This window comes from Nuphar pumila, chromosome 16, assembly GCF_984573655.1.
Source record: "Nuphar pumila chromosome 16, dmNupPumi1.hap1.1, whole genome shotgun sequence".
Classification (NCBI taxonomy): Eukaryota; Viridiplantae; Streptophyta; class Magnoliopsida; order Nymphaeales; family Nymphaeaceae; genus Nuphar; species Nuphar pumila.
The window spans coordinates 67254859-67274926 of NC_143264.1; the positions used below are offsets into that span (position 1 = coordinate 67254859).

General features: G+C 34.7%; 1 protein-coding gene across 1 annotated transcript in view; it reads left to right on the forward strand.

Moving 5' to 3' along the window:
- The window catches only part of LOC149813404 (protein GET4-like), a 48448-nt gene extending 29091 nt beyond the window's left edge, over positions 1-19357 (forward strand). The window contains exons 3-7 of the mRNA XM_089992130.1: positions 7544-7590; positions 7671-7799; positions 9374-9458; positions 11285-11362; positions 18823-19357. Coding sequence (XP_089848256.1) covers positions 7544-7590; positions 7671-7799; positions 9374-9458; positions 11285-11362; positions 18823-18849 — 366 coding nt within the window. The 3' untranslated portion in view covers positions 18850-19357. The remainder of the gene's footprint in view (positions 1-7543; positions 7591-7670; positions 7800-9373; positions 9459-11284; positions 11363-18822) is intronic.
- Positions 19358-20068: the final 711 nt, after the last annotated feature.

Sequence of the window (20068 nt, forward strand, 5' to 3'; positions counted from 1 at the left end):
AACTAGTTACATCTATGTCATCAGTACTAGTGGTCATATCTTCTACATAAACAAACGGTCCGTCTAACATTTGGGATTGGAAGAAACAAATGTCATAGAATTGTGATAATTAAAGCAAAATCCAGGAAACACAAGTACCTGATTGAACTTTTCAAACCAAGCTCATAGAGCTTGCTTTAGGCCATAGAGTACTTGCCTAAGACATACTGGAACATGTATAAGTTTTAGGTATAAGAGTGTAATTAGATGATAATTGCAAGGAAAGCATGATAATTAGATGACAAAAAGCTTGTAAGAGGCGAAGTGATGAGGAACTGAACATTTATAGGATGCCTTACCTAAATATCTATGAAGAATCCTTGCAAACAATCAAGTTTTCAAATAACTTGATACTTCAAATACTCGATACACAAAATAAATGTAGCTTTACACCACAAAAGAAGTGCAATAAATGCACAATGTTTATAAGCTTTCCACCAAAGAAAGTGCAATAAATGCACAGTGTTTATAAGCTTAAGGAGACAACTCCTTACTCTAATACATGCATACAATGGGCTCACATAGCCCTTATTTATAAGCAAACTTAAGAGACGTTGGGTTATTCCCAACAGCTCTTATTAGAGACGTTGGGAATCAGCCCAACGTCTATATTTTTAAAACTGTGTACACAGTCAATGGCTGACTGTTGTACACTGTACACAGTCAGCCACTGACTGTGTACAAAAACATTATGTAAAAAAAACAAAAATAAGAAATGAAAAAAATTACAAAAGTAAAAAAATAAAAAGGAGGAATTACAATCATATTCAAAAACATGAATATGCGTAAAACGTAGAAATGACTAAAATACCCCTACATCCAATACAATAAAGAAATATATATTTTATATATACAAGTTGATGAATACATATACATATATGAAATATATATATGTATATGTATATATATCTTCTTTTATATATATAAAATATATATAACAAATACATTGTCTTATAAATTACAATTTAACACCCCCCTCAAACTTAGGGCAAGATGACCGAAAGTTTGCCAAGGAGGAAATTGAACCGCGGAGCACACAAAGCTTTGGTGAAAAAATCTGCCAACTAATATTCTGAAGTTACATATGGAAGATCTATAACTCCTTTCAAATACGTTTCCCGAACATAGTGACAGTCCATCTCAATGTGTTTAGTCCGCTCATGAAAAATATGATTTTTGGCAATGTATATTGCACTCTTGTTATCACAACATAGCTTGGTGGGCCCTTCTATTGAGATTCCTATGTCTTCTAATAGCTGATGAATCCATACAATTTCCATGATAGTAGTTGTCATGACACGATATTCAGCTTCTGTTGAGGATAGAGACACTTTTTGTTGCTTCTTACATCTCCATGAAATCAACGAGTCTCCTAAAAACACACAAAAACTAGTGGTGGAGTGACGGTTATTTAGGTCACCTCCCCAGTCAGAGTCAGTATAAGCACTTAATTTTAATTCAGAAGAAGATGATAAGAATACTCCCTTGTTTAGTGTGCCTTTTATTTATCTCACAATCCGCAAGATGACACTCATGTGAACTGATGTTGGTGCATGTTGGAACTGACTTGCAGTATGAATTGCATGAGAGATATCTAGTCTAGTAATACTCAGATACATCAAAGATCCCACAAGCTGTCTGTAGGGGGTGGGATCGGAGAGAGGAATACCATCATCAATCTTCATTTTGGCTCCTACTATAGCAGAAGTTTTACAAACCTTATCATCTGTAATACCTGACCGGTCAATAATCTCAGAGGCAAGCTTAGTTTGAGATTAAAAATACCCTCTATGAGAGTAAGCTACTTCAATACCCAAAAAATAAGTTAGAAATCCCAAATCAGATATTTCAAATCTATCCTTCAAAATTGATTTTATACTTTTAACCCCTTTAGAATCACTTTCGGTTATAAGCATATCATTCACATATAAGAGCAGAATAACAATCCCTGCATTGGTTTTTCTAACAAATAAGGCAGTGTCAGTGAAATAGGAAGAAAAACCATTTTCTAACATTACGGAGTTAAATCTATCATACCAAGCCTTAGGGGCTTGTTTTAAACCATAAAGTGTTTTTCGAAGACGAAACACTTTCCCTTTGGGAGTCTCCATTCCTGGTGGAGCATCCATATATACTTCTTCATTCAGATCACCATTTAAGAAGGTGTTTTTAACATTCATTTGATAGATGTTCCATTTGTTGATTGAGGCAACGGTAATGAGACATCGGACAGTGACCATTCGGACCACAGGGGCAAAAGTTTCTTCATAGTCAATCCCGTATTCTTGACTATATCCCTTTGCAACTAATCGAGCCTTATATCTCTCAAGAGATCCATCGCTCTTAGTTTTTACCTTAAATACCCATTTTATCCTTAGGAAGATCTTGGAACTCCCAAGTCTTTGCTCTGTTGAGAGCTGAAAGCTCACATTCCATTGCTTTCAGCCATTCATCATTCTTTTTGGCTTCTTCGAAGTTTTTGGGTTCTATATAGGAATGAATGGCGCTAAGGCAGACTCTATGTTTAGGAGTAAACGAATCATATGAAATAAACCTAGAAGGCATCTTTCTACTTCTCTCAGTTCTTCGTAGGTTTTCATCATTTGTTGAATTGGACCCACTAGGTTCACTGAATTTTTCAATTGCACTCCTAAAACTGTTTTTATCTCTATGGGTATATGTTATAGAATCTCTCAATGCTCCTTCACGTCTATGTTGGGAGATAGGTGGATGGGAAGAGTCATCTTCTTTATCATTGACGTCATTATGAATGAAATCGTCATCACTATCATCATCATGTGTTAACATTTCAAATAAAAAGGAGTAATCTATGTTTTCTTCAAAGGGTTCACTCATTTCAAAACCATTAACATTTTCCAGAAAACTCACATTTCTGGAAACATATAGCTTGTCATTCTCAATATCATAACAACGAAACCCTTTTTGGGTTTCAGAATATCCAAGAAAAGCACAGGCAATGGCTTTTGGCGAAAACTTGTCATTCTTGTCACTAAGAACGAAACATTTGCAACCAAAAATTCTCAACCGACTATAGTCGGGTTCTTTGGTATACAATTTTTCAAAAGGCGAGATATTGTTCAAGTTTTTAGAAGGTAGCCGATTTATCAGATAGACAAATGCTAAAGCCGCTTCAGCCCAAAAACCTTTTGGGATGTTTTGAGAAACAAGTAATGTTCGAGTTGTCTCTATTATATATCTATGTTTTCTTTCGGCTAATTCATTTTTTTGAGGGGTTTTGGGACAAGATCTTTGGTGAAGAATACCATGACTTTCAAGATAATTTTTGAATTCACTTGAAAGGTATTCTCCACCAGAGTCAGTTCTAAAAAATTTTAGATTCTCATTAAATTGATTTTTAATCATCATATGATAGGTTTTAAAAATTGAGAAAACTTCATATTTGTGTTTAAGAAAATAAGTCCAACAATATCTCGTGTAGTCGTCAACAAAAATGACATAATATGCAAAGCCTTCTTTTGATAAGACGGGTGTCGGTCCCATACATCCGAATGGATAATTTTAAAAGGTCTTGTTGTAAACATAGATCTTTCACAAAAAGGCAATTTTTTCATTTTCCCAAAAATACTATCATTACAAGTTAAATCACTTTTACATAGACTTTTAACAAAAGGTAAATGAGAGATTTTTGCAATATTTGGATGTCCAAGTTTCTTGTGCCACACATTAATATCCTTTTGTTGGACAACATTACAAAACGGGTTCTTTGGAATTTGAAGAGAATCGACATAGTATAGATCGTCCTTCCTAGAGCCTTCCCCAATCAATCTCCCGGACCGGCGATCTTGTATCCAACATTTGTTAGATGAGAATTTTATATCACACCCCTGATCCGAGAGTTGAGAAACAGAAAGCAAATTTAAGTTTAATTTGGGTATAAATCTAATTTTTGGAATAAAGAACCTTTGTTTTTCAAAATTTTCTATTCATTTTACTTCAAGAGATGTTCCATCCGCAGTTGAAACAAAAGATGGAGAGGGATTTTTTGAGTATTCGGAAAAAGAACTAAAACTTGGGGTCATGTGAAAAGAAGCACCCGAATCTAAAAGCCAAGAGGTCTTACCGGGAGGAGAAGAGGTTGACATGGCGGCTTCGGAAATAGCCCCTTTTAAAAGAGGTTGAAGTGCATCCACGATTTGTTGTAATGAAAAAGCTTCATTTGAAGATGACGAGCACTCTTCCTTTTGAGGTTGGGATGAAGTAGCCATGGCAAGTAACTTTTTCCATTTTGGGAAAATAAGCTTGATATGCCCCAGTTCCTTACAAAAATGACATAAAAGCCTGCTATAATCCTTCTTCCCTTCTTGACCACTTGAGTTTTGATTCTTGAAGTGAGGAGGCTTATAGGTCCTTAAGTTGCTCCTCGGTCTTGAGACGGCATTAACTCCTTCATTTTCTTCATTATAGGAAGGTGTAGCTAGAACACTTGGGTTGTTCTTGCTTATACCCATACGAGTCTCTTCCCCACTTAGTTTAGTAATTACATCTTCAAGAGAAGGGGAAGTGAAGGCGGATAAAAGAGAAGATCGGATTTGTTCGAATTCAGGCCTAAGCCCATTCAAAAAATTAAAAAATCTATCTTCTTCCAATTGTTTATAACGAAGCTCTATGGCTTCTCCACTCCACTTGGGTTCGAGTATAGCAAGCTCATCCCAAATAGAAGAGAGTTCAGTAAAATACTCCCTTATAGTCATCTCTCCTTGACGAAGAGTTAGAGCTCTCTTTTGGAGGTAATATTTATGAGACAGGTCCCTAGAGGTGTACATCTTCTCACGGTACTCCCACGCTTGAGAAGCCTTCTTAAACTTGATAATATTGGCGTTAATTCTTGTTTCTACGGATGAGAAAATCCATAAGAGGATTTTAAAAATCCTCATCTCCCATTCTTCATGCTTTTGGGTGGTCTTCAAGAGCCTTGGCTCTTTCTTCACCTTCAAGGATTTTTATTTCTCCTTTCTCCATCAAGGTTATCTTTGGCTCCGGTTCGGGAATCGAGCCTTGAACATAACCCTAAAGCCTTTTTCCTTTAATATGAGCCTCCATGTTTCCGGCCCAGACGTGATAGTTGGACCCATTGAGTTTGGAGCCGAGAGAAAAATGAGTCTTTTTCACCCATTAGAGAGGAGAGATGATGAAAAAGAATACGTACCACAAAGGATTTTTAGACCTTTCTTGATAAAAGAGTCTTCTAAAATATTGGATGAACAAGTGAATCCACTTCAATCACCAAAAAAATCGAGGGTACACTTTTCGAGGCACCGAAAAAAGTGAGAATCCACACGATCCCTTTTTTTTCTCTAACCTTGCTCTGATACCATGTGAAGAATCCTTGCAAACAATCAAGTTTTCAAATAACTTGATACTTCGATACACAAAATAAATGCAGCTTTACACCACAAAAGAAGTGCAATAAATGAACAGTGTTTATAAGCTTTACACCAAAGAAAGTGCAATAAATGCAGTGTTTATAAGCTTAAGGAGACAACTCCTTACTCTAATACATGCATACAATGGGCTCACATAGCCCTTATTTATAAGCAAACTTAAGCGACGTTGGGCTATTCCCAACAGCTCTTATTAGAGACGTTGGGAATCAGCCCAACGTCTATATTTTTAAAACTGTGTACACAGTCAATGGCTGACTGTTGTACACTGACTGACTGTGTACAAAAACATTATATAAAAAAAACAAAAATAAGAAATGAAAAAAATTACAAAAATAAAAAAATAAAAAGGCGGAATTACAATCATATTAAAAAACATGAATATGCGTAAAATGTAGAAATGACTAAAATACCCCTACAGCCAATACAATAAAGAAATATATATTTTATATATACAAGTAGATGAATACATATACATATATGAAATATATATATGTATATGTATCTTCTTTTATATATATAAAATATATATAACAAATGCATTGTCTTATAAATTACAATTTAACAATATCATGTGAACAAATCTATTGGTTCATATAACTATTTAGTTGTTGGCTTGACTTTTATATAATATTATGATGCTTCGCAACCATGATACTCTAAGCAAAAGGCAAATTATCATAAAGACATTTAATAGTTAGAGACCTAAACCTTATTCACTGAAGAATCATGGCATCTAAATCCTTTATGAAAAGAAGGTATCTTGCAAAGAAATGTTTTATGGTCTATGTGAAAATTTTGTTGTTTTCAATGAACGGCAACAAAAAATAACATTATGATAAATATTCTCATACAACAATAAATAATATTGCCATAGATATTCTTGAAAACCTTGATTTATGAACAATCTAGAGGCCATGGATGTAGTCTTTCATGAGGAATGCATCTAAATGATGACGTTAAAATTTACGACTTAGATGACTGTGAAGTGTGTCAATGCCAATTTGTATGAAGAAGAGCACATAAAAGCACATCACAAGACATGAGAATATACCTACTCTTTTTCTCTTTGTTCCACTTTATTTTTCTTTGGTGATTAAAACATGACTGCTGATGATCGATGGACTTTGGCTTGGAGACAGTTTCAAATTGGCCAGTAATATCCCCACTATCGAGTGAAAGAGAAAGAACTTCTATCTTGTACTAAATGAGGTTTCAGTATATGCACAAAAATAAATATATCATGGGATTTGCCTCAGACATAAAGAAGACCCAATAATATCAAGAATAATTATCAATAAATAAATCTAAACAAGTCAAAGTTGAAATAAAGTGAAAAACAATCACAATGGAATGCCACTAAGGGCTACAAGAGATCACAAACACATAAAGACCACTATTGGGTCAAATACAATCTCACAAAGGAGACACACGAGATCACAATCTTCACAAGAACACAATATAAAAATAAATGTTTTTATATCACCACAAATATGCTTGTAAAAAGCATTACAATGTACATGGAAGAGGCTCTATTTATAGAGCCTCACATAGAGGAAAGGGAGGCATTCCAACAGTCATTGGACTGCCTCCAACGGTCATATTTATGGCCATTGGGAGCAGTCCAACGACTAGTTGGACTGCCTCCCAACAGTCATATTTGACTATGATGACAAAAAAACAGAAAAATAAAAATAAACTAAAAAGACTATACAGTCCCTATTGGACTGTATTTATTACATGTATTAAAAAGACCAAAATACCCCTGATATATATATATATATATATATATATATTGTATTTTAACAAAAATAAGGTGACTCGTGCTAGATGCAGTTGAGGAAAGACCCAAATATTAAGCATGGATTAGATCATCAAACACTGAGATATAGTCACTTCTATGATGGCAAAGTAAATTAAAGGGTAATGCATGTCTTCTATCTGTATCCAGGAGTGACTTATGATCTTTTTTTTTTCTGCATCATAGCAAATATCATGCCCTTTACTTGTTTTATATCTCTGTGAAGCCTTTACTTGTTTTATATCTCTGTGAAGACCAATATAAATTTTTAATGGTCTAGTGTTACCCTGGAGAAGATGATTTGGCCATTGCACGAGCTGTTCTAATGTAAGATCAATAAATTCAGTATTTCCTTGATAGATTTGTCCAGCTGTCACTTTGAGAATTAAGGCTATTATTGTGGACAGGTATTTGTCCTTGGGGAACTTGAGAGATGCTAACTGCCTCATAGATGAAATGAGGAAGCAACTAACCATGAAGCAGCTTGAGTTTCCATCTACAGAACTCATGATTTTCATAAATTATCTTTTGCAGACGTAAGTACTTGTTTTAACTTGAATTTGTTAGCATAATTCTTTCTTTCTGTTCTTTTAGCCAGGGTTTAGGCCCATGATTTGGTAAAGTCATTCTGCATAGATCCCATTATCCTTTTGTTAGTGAATTATTATGCTTGTAACAGTAAGAATTTCAATTTCTTTGAGCCATGTGAAGTTAAAATGTATACTAAAATGGCAATTTGAAGAGCATGTGATCCTTTTTGTAGTTTTGATGCTCATTTTGGTTTGCTCCAAAAGAAGTTTATCAGCTAAGCCCTTTTGCATTTAATCCTTCAAATGAGTTTGTGTTTGATGATATAATTGCTCTTTAGAAGATTGTAGCTCTTCTTCATTTGCTGCCACTATGCATGAATAGGAGTGGGCATCGGCCTGGCCCGCTAATGGACCGGGCCAACCCGGTCAATGGCCCGACCCATTTACTAACGGGCCGGGTGTTGGCCCGGTTCTTAATGGGCTATGGTTTGAAGAGAAGCCCATGGCCCGGCCCATTGACCCAACGGGCCAATGTGAAGCGGCCTGGCCCAATCTTAAAATGCATAAATGCTTGACTGAAATTATGGGTTAATGAGAGAATAGAAAGTTACCATGCAACTAATTCCTAATTAATGCAACCAATTAGGTAAATAGTAATAATTAACAAATAGCAAGTTCCCATGCAACTAATTAGGTAAATAATAATAGTTATCCAAGTTACTATGTAATAGTTAATTTTTAAAAAATTTATATTATTAAAAAAAATAATAAATAACTCAGGCCCATCGGGCCGCGGCCCAAACCTGGCCCACATATATAACGGACCGGGTTCCGGCCCGGTACCTAACGGGCCCAGGCCCAAAATCATCATCCAAACCCAGCCCATGGCGGGCCGGGTCTGCTTGGCTCATCGGGCTGCCGGACCGGTTGCCCACTTCTATGCATGAATTGTCAAGTGCATGTGATTGTTTGTGTAACTGTTCAAAAACTTGACTGAACATAGACCAGCATATAGGATATGGATGTGAATTCTTAATAACAATGTTATGCTTTTGATATGTGCAGTATGCTAAGATTCATGTTGATCTCATGCTTGTGATGTCCAATATGAGTTGAGAGAAGGGAGTCCTCTTTTTTCTTTTTTTCTTTTCTTTTTGTACAAGTGGATGAGACAAGACACTCGTCACCTTTTCCCACTCCTTGTAATATTTTTTTTGTTTCCAGTACTTCAACCTTCGTGCATCTGTACTTATATTTTTCGATGTGATGTGGTATTTTCATGTATGCTAATTAGGCCAATTCGTATGGTTGAGATTAATGAAAGAGGATTAATTTAATAGTTTCCTTTTTATGAAGATATTCATTAAGAAATGTATTTCTATACAATTTACAATTTACTGATTTTGAACGTGACTTTCTTGATCCCATCCCTAATTATTCATGGATCCTTAGACTTTTTTCAGTGTGATTTATGTGGCATGTAAATCTGCTGTGTTGGTCATATGTGGCATATCAACAGAGCAATGTGACTTTCTTGTTGATCTAATCATTGTTTCCCATTGGATATTTGTTTTGAGTAGATTGGAGCGTGATGCACTGCCACTTTTTAGGATATTAAGACAAAAATACAAGACCAGCATAGAGAGGGAATCATTATTTGATGAGGTAACTTTATGAAGCACTCTTGTTTAGGAATTGCTTCTTTCAAAAGTATTTAATTATTTATATTTTGACTAAGAAAAATTGATAATTTTTAGTTTATTGTCCATGATTTTTATTCAAGGGCAGCTTGTTTTTATGAAAGCATGTTGTGCCTTGGTGAGTCATTTCATAAGCATGTTTACTATTTGATTCTCCATTCCAACAAAATGTGTTGTACCTTTTTTAATATTTTTCTTCTGTTACAAAATGTTGATCAATTTCGATGTACTTTGTCTTCCCATAATGAACCGAGTCTGCAATTTTGATAGTGCTATAGTTTCATTCAAAGATCTGACAAGTGATATATCCAAGTAATTTATTTGTTCTATATTCTACCTCTGTACCAATCTAGCTATTATTCTCTATCTTCATTTATGTTTTCAGCTTAGAAAGGATCTGGTGATAAAAGGGCAATAGAACCTCCAAATCTCCAGAGGCAAGAGATGAATTTTTTTCCAAAATACACAGCAGCTAGATATAGTTTTTCTCATATCAGGATCTCCAGTTGAGTGAATTACACATCATTACAGAGTTTCAAAAATGCCTCAATTCATATTTTTGAAAAACACCTCATCACACGTCACACCTTTAAAACCTTGCACTTGGTTCATTTGTAGCCATAGTTGGAACCATAGTTAAGGGTGGCCATCAGGCTGGGCTGCCAGTCGGTCTTCGGGTGCCCGGCCCGAATTCGGTCGGGCTCGGGCTGCCATCTGCAAAGTGCACAGGGCCCTACAAGCCCGACCCATTAGGCTTAAAGGGCCCAACCCGACCCGAGCCCGGTTGTAACTGAGTTGGGCCTCAATATGGGTCAGGCCTGTCGGCTCCTAATCGGGATGGCCCGATGTCCACCCCTAACCATAGTGACAAATATCAGTCTCATCTATATCTCAGCGAGGCAATTTTTCTCGATAATTTATGTTTACTTGATAAATCTCAGAAAAAGTCAGTGCTTAAGAAATTTTTAAGAAAATATATAGAAGTAGCAGAAATAAGTAAGAAATAACATGTTTAGATAATAAAATACACATATAATAAAAGAAATAAGTGAAACATATAAAAGAAAGAAGAAAAAACATATTTAAGATACAGAATAGGAGTAAAAGTTACTGATAGTATCATAATATTATCATGATATTATTGCTGTATATATAAATTTCTGGTATTTTCAAAATATTGCAAGATTTTGTCTTCAATATTGTTTTATCAATTTACAACCATATTATCACGATATTTTCCAAATATCGCCCATATCTGTGACCATGGTTCAAACCAAACCATAATCGATCCTTTATGCAGTGACTCTACTGATTCAATGAATCCCAACCATATACCATCTGGTAGATGGTACTACTGCCACAATCCCATGTTTATCATTCAGTGCTTTTAATTTTATGATTGGAAATTGCTTATCCTGAAGAAAATTATCCCTTAAGCTTTAAGATCTAATTTGTGTGTGTTGGCCTAATTGAAAAGCAAGTTCTTAACTGGGTGATGGATCTTGATTATCCTTATAATATATGGCAGTAAAAGCTGAATTACATGCAACTTGAATGAACTTTAAATGCTCACAGCAACATCAGAGTGGTATTTTGGATGCTTGTTTTCATTTTTCATTCTCAAAGTAAAGAACTAGATTTTTTCATATGTTTTGTTTTTACTTTTTGTCAAAGTATTATAACATGCCATGTTTGTCATGTTATATAAATTTGTAACTTCCCCTAACTGTAGGTATAAATGTATTGTCTGTTTGTTTATTTATCTTTGTTTGATTTGGAACTTTATTTCAGTTGCTAGACAGCATAGCTGAAAGGTTTTATGGAGTACAGAGAAGAAGTGGTTTGGGCATGTTTGGGGACCTTTTCAAGGTCAGAACCTTTTCGTCTTATATTATTTCTTCCCACACATACTGTTCATTTGTGATGCTAAGGAATGTAAAAGAATGTTATGTATTATGTTAACTATTTGTATACATGTAAATATGTCACGAGGGCACAGTCAGCATCCTTTCTGTTCTTCAAGGACTGCTCTATCCTTTGTAAGCCCCAGTTGTTAGTAAGTCAAATAATGTATTATGCAAGGGTGATATAGTTCAATATGTAAATAGGCTAGATAAAGGGGCTGACGTTTAAGATGTATTATTAGAGTGAGAACCCTAATGAAAGTGTGTATGTATGCTACCTTGTTATTGTACACTAGAAGATGGTATCAGTGATTAACTTTCAGAGGAGGAGAGTCTTCTGATCGTATTAGGAGCCTAAACCTGCCTTAACAAGTGGATTTGATGGCTCTCAGTTTTAGGGGTGACATCAGGAAGCAGGTGATGTCACCTACTCTTATAACATTGACAGATTCTTGGTTGGAGGTATTTAGCATCCGCCAGGTATGTATTTTAAATTAATTGAGAGACGAAAATTTCATGATTTTTGGAGCTCTATATGACCAAGTTGTGAAATTTCTCAGATTTTTTTGGTTTTGTGCAACTGACCAGTTTATAAATTTGATGGTTTCCAACCAGATTAGAGGGCTTGTTTGCTTGGGATTGATTCCTGTGGGGCCATTGTTGATAGAGGAGACTGAAAATCAAGTTGGTTTGGTCATTATATACTCGAATCTTTAGGGACCTTTACCTGTTGTCTCGAAAAGGGGATCTACCTATTTTCTTATTTCTATCAATAATTGTGCAAGATATACATGGATGTACTTTATAATACATATAAGTGAATTATCAAATATTTTTAGGAAATTTTGTGTATGATTAACTCATTTTCCTATTGTAATAAAAGTTTTGCACTTAGATTCAAGAGTTTGGACATGATTTTCCAAATTTTCGTGTGAACAAAGAAATTATACATCAAAAGTCATGTCCATATACTCGAACATAAGTGTGGTTGGACACCATAACGAGCATATCCTTGAAACCACTAGAGCCTTATTGGTCACTAGTATTGCACCAGAGATTTACTAGGCTGAAGTTGTTAGTATGGCAGTCCTCGTAATTAGTCATGTTTTTTGGTGTGCTTAAGGTCACTCAGTGAGGATCTATGGATCAAGTTAGAGAAGAGCATTCCTTCACATTGCGATAATCAAAGTGCTATACATTTCTTCTTCAAAATAAAAAATAGAAAAAAAGAACTATATGTATCTCCAAAAAACCCATATTTTTATGAGCACACTAAGCACATTGAAGTAGATTGCTATTTCACCAGACAAGCATATTTGGACAGAGTAATATCACTATCACATATTGGTTTGAGCCTACAGATTGTAGACTTTTTCACAAAAAGTCTTTCAGCACTTCAATTTCAAACATTCCTCTTCAAACTTGAGATGATTTCTGTTGCATCATCTCAAGTTTGAGGAGTATAAAAGAATGCTATGTATCATGTTAACTGTTTGTATATATAGATGTAAATATGTCCTGGGGTCACAGTCAGCATTCTTTTATTTTTCAGGGGCAGTTCTGCCCTTTGTCAGCCCGGTCTTTAGTAAGTCAAATAATGTTTACACAGGAGCAATATTGTCCAATATGTGAATAGGCTAGATAAAAGGGTGTATTATTAGAGCGAAAACCCTGATGAAGTGTATTAGTATTGTGCTCTCTTCTCCTTGTACATGTCTTACATTGTTATTTCAGCCTTGAAGAAGGAACACTTGTGGCATTATATCTGCATGACTTCTTGCAAAGAAAAGTCAATGTCCTTTGCAATTATTTTTCTTCACAAAAGAAATCAGTAATTCTATCAATTGTTTTCAATGACAAGTAGTCGTTCATATGTGACAATCTTGGAAATGGTATCCAAGAAACCTTGGTTTTGAGAATAAGGTGTTAGCAAGAGCTAGCCATTCAACTACTATATTCAGTCGTGTTGGCTTTATGTCTATGTGGAGCACATCTACATATTTCCCTCTGTTTATGATTATACTGTAAAGAGCCTTACAAACAATAACTTGATATTTCAAACAAAAGAAAATATAGGCTAGCACAAAGTAGCACTCAAATGCTACACACCACAAAAGCAAGAAAGTGCATAAAATGCACTATTTTATTAACGAGCACAAGGGAATAAAAACCCTTATTGAATAATTTTTACAAAGGGTTGGGAGGCCCTTATTTATAGAGGGGTGAAAGAGAGGGAGTCGTTGGGCTTTACAGTCCCAACGACTCTTTAGTAGACAGAGACTGTGCAGCACACAGTCTGTCATTAGCTGACAGTGTTCAGCTGATGACAGATTACATAAAAAATAAATAAAAAGAAGAAAAATTACATAATTAAAATACATATGTATTATTTTCTAACAGCCTCCCTCAAACTTATGCTGAAATCACCGAAAGTTTGTCAAGTAAAAAGTTGAATCTTGGTGAGCACAGTGCCTTGGTGAAGAAATCCGCAAGTTGATATTCGGATGTTACATAAGGAAGATCAATAATCTTCTTTAAGTATTTTTCATGAACAAAATGGCAATCCATCTCTATATGCTTAGTTCTTTCATGTAACGTATGATTTCGAGCAATGTATATGGCGCTCTTGTTGTTATAACATAATCTTGTAGGATTTTGAAAGTGAATTCCCATATCTGAAATTAGTTGTTTGAGCCACACAATTTCCATAGTATTAGTTGTCATTGTTCTATATTCGGCTTCAGTAGATGATAGACACTTTTTTTTGTTTCTTGCATCTCCATGAAATCAATGATTTACCTAGAAACACACAAAAATCAGTTGTTGAGTGCCTATTATTTGGATTCCCTCCCAAATCAGCATCAGAGTATGCAATAAGATCTAAGGAGGAAGAAGAAGATAGAAAAATTCTCTTATTTATTGTACTTATGACATATTTAACGATTCTCATAACTGCACTCATATGAGCTGATGTTGGAGCATGTTGAAATTGGCTGGCTATATGTACAACATGAGCTATGTCCGGTCTTATCCCACGAGTTGTCTGAAGGGGGTTGGGTTGTCCAAAGGAACTCCATCATCGACTCGTATCTTCATTCCAATTGTCTCTGGGGTCTCAACAACTTTATCATCTGATAGTCCTGACCAGAGTTACCGACGAAGCGCGAAACGTCGCGCTTCCGAAACGTACAAGGAAGCACGCTTTTTTTTGGAAGCATTCTTCCCCCCACGCTTTCCCATTTTTTTTAATTTTTTTTTTTACTTTTTTTTTTTGCTTCCTCCTCGCTTCCGGTTCGCTTCCTAGGTCGCTTCCAGTTTGCTTCCTAGGTTGCTTCCGAGACGGTTCGTAATTTTCTTCTAAGTCATCCCACGCTTCCCGCTTTCTAAAATTTTGAAAGTGCCTTGCTTCCCACTCTTGCTTCCTCGACTGGTAACTCTGGTCCTGACCTGTCAATAATATCTGAAGCAAACTTTGTTTGTGACAATATGTATCCTTTGTTAGAGTAGGATACTTCTATTCCAAGAAAGTATGTTAGAAATCCAAGATTTGTCATTTCAAAAGAAAATTTCAAAAACTGTTTTACTTTCTTGATTCCTTCCTCGTCACTACCTGTAATCAACATATCATCCACGTACAAAAGTAAAATTATAATACCTGCTGGAGAATTCTTAATAAATAAAGTTGTATGAGTATAACATGGTTTAAATTTAAAACCATATCTTGTAATAACGTCGTTAAAGGTATCAAACCAAGCTTTAGGTGCTTGTTTGAGACCATACAATGCTTTTTTCAATTAAAGCACTTTACCTGAATAAATTATCAATCCAAGTGGAACATCCATATATACTTTCTCATTAAGATTCTCATTCAAAAAGGTATTTTTAACATCCATTTGAAATATATTTTAATTTTTAATAGCTGAAATAACTACAAGCATCCGAACAATGGCCATTCTGGCAACAGGAATAAAAGTTTCTTCATAATCGACTCCGTATTCTTTAGAATATGCTTTGGCAACTAGCCTGGATTTATGCCTTTCCAAGGATCCATCACTTTTGGTTTTTACCTTAAAAACCCATCTACAACCTATGGTCTTCTTTTCGATGGGTAAATTTAGAATTTTCCAAGTATTAGTTTCTTTAAGAGCATCTAATTCTATATGCATAACTTTTATCCATTCAGGTAAATTTTTTGCTTCATTGTAACATGAGGGTTCGAAGTAAGAATGAATGGTTATAAGACATGCTCTATGTTTAGGAGAGAATGAGTCATAAGATACAAATTTATTTGGGATCCTTAAGGTTCGTTCATATCTACGAATAGTTGTTTGTTGTGAAGGAATTTTTAAAGCTTCATGATTACTTCGATTTACACCTTCATTGGTTGCATTTCGATTCCTTCTAGTGTATACTATTGGTTCAGTTGTTATATTCTCAATAGGAGGTTCTATATAAATATTTTCATCATTAGACAGCAGTTTAAACAATAATGAATAATCAGAATTTATGTCTTCCGACATGTTTTCTTCACATCCACTTTCATTTTCAATAAAATTGACATTGAGAAGTTTATCATTTATATCATAACATTTGAATCCCTTTTGTGTTTCTGAATAGCCAATGAACGCGCAGGGAATAGCTTTAGAGGATGGTTTATCTCCTTTATCATTTAAAACATAACATTTACAACCAAAGATTCTCAGTCTTTGATAGTCAAGTTGATATTTAAATAATTTTTCAATGGAAATTTCATTGGACAATGTTTTTGAAGACATCCTATTTATAAGATATACTGAAGTTAATACAGCTTCTGCCCAAAGATTTTTTGGAACATTTTTAGCAATAAGAAGAGTCCTTTTAGTTTCTATAATGTGCCTGTGTTTTCTTTCTGAAATTCTGTTTTGTTGTGGAGTTCTAGGACACGATCTTTGATGTAGGATTCCTTTATTTTCTAAAAATTCTTTAAATTTATTTGACAAATATTCTCCTCCATAGTCAGTTCTGGGGATTTTGAGTTTACTTTTAAATCTATTTTTAATCATGTTATGAAATGTTTTGAAGATTGCGAATACATCGGATTTAAACTTAAGAATGTAAATCCATCAATATCTAGTGAAATCATCAATAAACACAACATAGTAGGAGAATTCTCCTTTAAAAGCTACGGGTGCAGGACCCCACACATCTGAATGAACTAATTCAAAAGGCATTGAAGAATAAAAAGTTCTTTGACCATAAGGCAAAGCTGTCATTTTACCAAGTAAACATTCTTTACATTCAAAATTTTCCTTATAAATATTTTTGGTAACTGGTACAAAATTTAATTTCTTTATATTTGGATGCCCAAGTCTATGATGCCAAGTTCATATATCTTTTGTTTGGGCAATGTTACAAAATGATTCCTTTGGAATACAAAGAAAATCCATATAATAGAGATCTTTTTGCCTAGAACCTTCTCCAATCAATTTTCCGGACTGACGATCATGCACTCAACATTTATTTGATGAAAAAATGACATCACATCCATGATCCGAGATTTGCGAAACTGAAAGTAGGTTAAGATGTAGTTTAGTTATAAATCTTATTTTTGGAATATAAAATTTGCTATTATTTTTAAAAGTTCCAACACCTTCTATTTATCATCAACAGTGAAAACAAAGGATGTATTTGAATTAGATTGACATTAAAGATAATATAGACTTATGTGGAGTCATATGAAAAGAAGCTCCTGAATCTAGAAGCCAAGAGCACATACCAGAAGTAGAAGATGATGCAATGGCCGCTCCTGACATAGATCCTTTAAGCAATGGTTGTAATGCCTCCGTCAGTTGAGATAATGATTTGGTGAGGTTCTTGAGATTCAAAGTATCTTCATCTTGTTTTGATGGTGCAGCGGCAACACGTTTTTCTTGAGGCCTAATGTGACCGGGCTCATTACAGTTGTGGCAATTGATTTTTTATTCACTTTTATTCCTATTGAAGTGGGGTGGTTTATATGGCTTAATATAATGTCCTGATTTTGATGCGACAAGAGCGTGGTCCTCTTCTTAACCATTTCTAGAAGTAGCAAGAACACTAACATTTTTACTTATGTTTAGCCTAGTTTCTTCTCCACTAAGTTTAGTGAGAATTTCATGAATAGGAGGGGGTGATGAAGATGATAGCAGTGAGGCCCTTGTTTGTTCAAATTCGAGTCTCAAACCATAGAGGAAGGCGAAGAGTCTATCTTCTTCAACTTGAACTCTTCGCATTTCTATACACTTATCTTTCCATTTGGGTTCAAATTGGGAAAGTTGGGTCCAAATTGAAGATAATTCTATAAAGTAATCTCTTACATTTTTATCTCCTTGTTTGATATTTCTAACATTTTCTTGAAGATAATACTTGTGAGCCGTATTTTTTTCGGTAAACATACCTTTAAGATATTCTCGCGCTTCATTTGCCTTTTTGTAGCATAATAGATTTGAGGCGATTTTTGTTTCAACTCCACTTAGCATCCATGAAAGAATTTTTGCATTTTTCATTTCTCATTCATCTAATTTCTTGTAGTATTCTTCTATGGCTTCGTTTCTTTCTTGAAGACTAGTCTCGACTTCATTTTCACCTAATGAAATTTTGAGAGTAGGGTTAAGAATAGTACCTCTTACGAATCCCTACAAACCTTGACCTTTGATGAATGTCTCCAAATATTATAGTTGCTTCCTTCAAGTTTGAACGGCAGAATAAAGTTGGAATTGCTTGTATTGTGTGGAAAAGATTCACCCATGGTGAATTAAAGGAGGAAAAGAAATCACCACCACGAAATAGAATAAGCATGATTTACGAGGCAGCCCACCGATGCGCCGTTGATCATACACCTAGCTCTGATACCATGTAAAGAGCCTTACAGACAATAACTTGATATTTTAAACAAAAGAAAACATAGGCTAGCACAAAGTAGCACTCAAATGTTACACACCACAAAAGTAAGAAAGTGCATAAAATGCACTATTTTATTAACAAGCACAAGGGAATAAAAACCCTTATTGAATAATTTTTACAATGGGCTGGGAGGCCCTTATTTATAGAGGGGTGAAAGAGAGGGAGTCGTTGGGCTTTAGAGTCCCAACGACTCTTTAGTAGACAGAGACTGTGCAGCACACAGTCTGTCATTAGCTGACAGACTGTGCTGCACACAGTGTCATTAGTTGACAGTGTTCAGCTGATGACGGATTACATAAAAAATAAATAAAAAAGAAAATTTACAGAATTAAAATACACATGTATTATTTTCTAACATATACATCTTCAATTTTCTTTGTCAATAGATGCTAAGTGTAACTTCGAGTTAATAAAATGATTAAATAGATCCATATGTTGCTTATGATACAGCCACATTATCCCATATGTGCTGATAAGGTCAAAATTTGTTTTTTGCAATTGCAGATGATGGGAGGTGAAGTGCTAGCGTGAATATATTTTAGCAAACTTTGAACCGAGTCTTTTTCCATTTGAAAGGATTCAAACTTCTCCAGTGAAGAGTACATGTTTCAATTCTTCTGGCTGTTGCATTCAATCACTAAGATATTGCATAGCAGTCTCGGTATATTCAATATTTGAGTACTTTTAGTCATTCATATGGTGTGTTAAAACCGTGTGAATTGATGTTATGAGTCAATGTTTTTGTATTTGAGTACTTTTAGTCATTCATATAGTGGGTTAGCATGAACATAAGCCTTGAGTTATAATAGATGCCTAAAGATGACCTTTCTAGGCAGTAGTCTGTTGGTTTTCTTTGCTCCTAAACAAAATGTGTGTGAAGGTTGTCTCCTTGGTCGTTACTGAAACCATACTGAAGGAAAAAACTCAGCTGCAGTCTGTCTCTATTTTTAATCATTTTCTTAATGTATAAAATGTTCTATTTGAAAATTTTGTGTTATTAGCTCTTTAGAAGCAAATTATATAACTCTTTTACAATGCCTATGTGTCCATCATCAGTATATGTCAACATGTTTGGGAACTCAGTATGTGTTATTGTTTTAGTAATGTTCTCAAAGGGAATGTTGGAAAAGAGGAAAGAGGTCTATGCAGCGCCATGTAATGCAACTTATATGGCAGTTTTTTTTTTCATTTTTTCCTCTTCTTCAGGCCAGAATCAGATGCTGTCTATATCTGCTACATGTTCTTAAATACTGCACACAAGAGTTCGCTATTTTTGTTACCAGTTTTTGTCGATGAAAATTAAAATTTCACTGTGGATGTTTTCTTTTTTAACTATAACAGTGCCAGCAGTTTCAAGCAATTATTAAGAGTGAAAATAAGGTCATCCAAGAAAATGATTATATATAGAACATGTAGAACACATATATAATATATAGTAGTGGGTAGCTGCGTACTCTGATCCGCTACGGATATCTTATTGGGCTTTTGAAGGATTTGTTTTCATGTTTTTGTCAAATATGATCATATAGATTATGTTCTATATGCTTGATTTTATAATGGACTCTTGGACTGTCCAATTCCAACATGTGGGCAGGGTTTTATAAGGTTTGAAAATTGGTGATCTATTTTTATAAATATTCAAGTTGAAAAATTCATTTTTTTTCATCGAAAAAACATGATTCAAGCGTTGTTTTCTAGCAAATTGATCATGTCAAACGGATCTCACGGTCAGATTTGCAAAAAATACTGC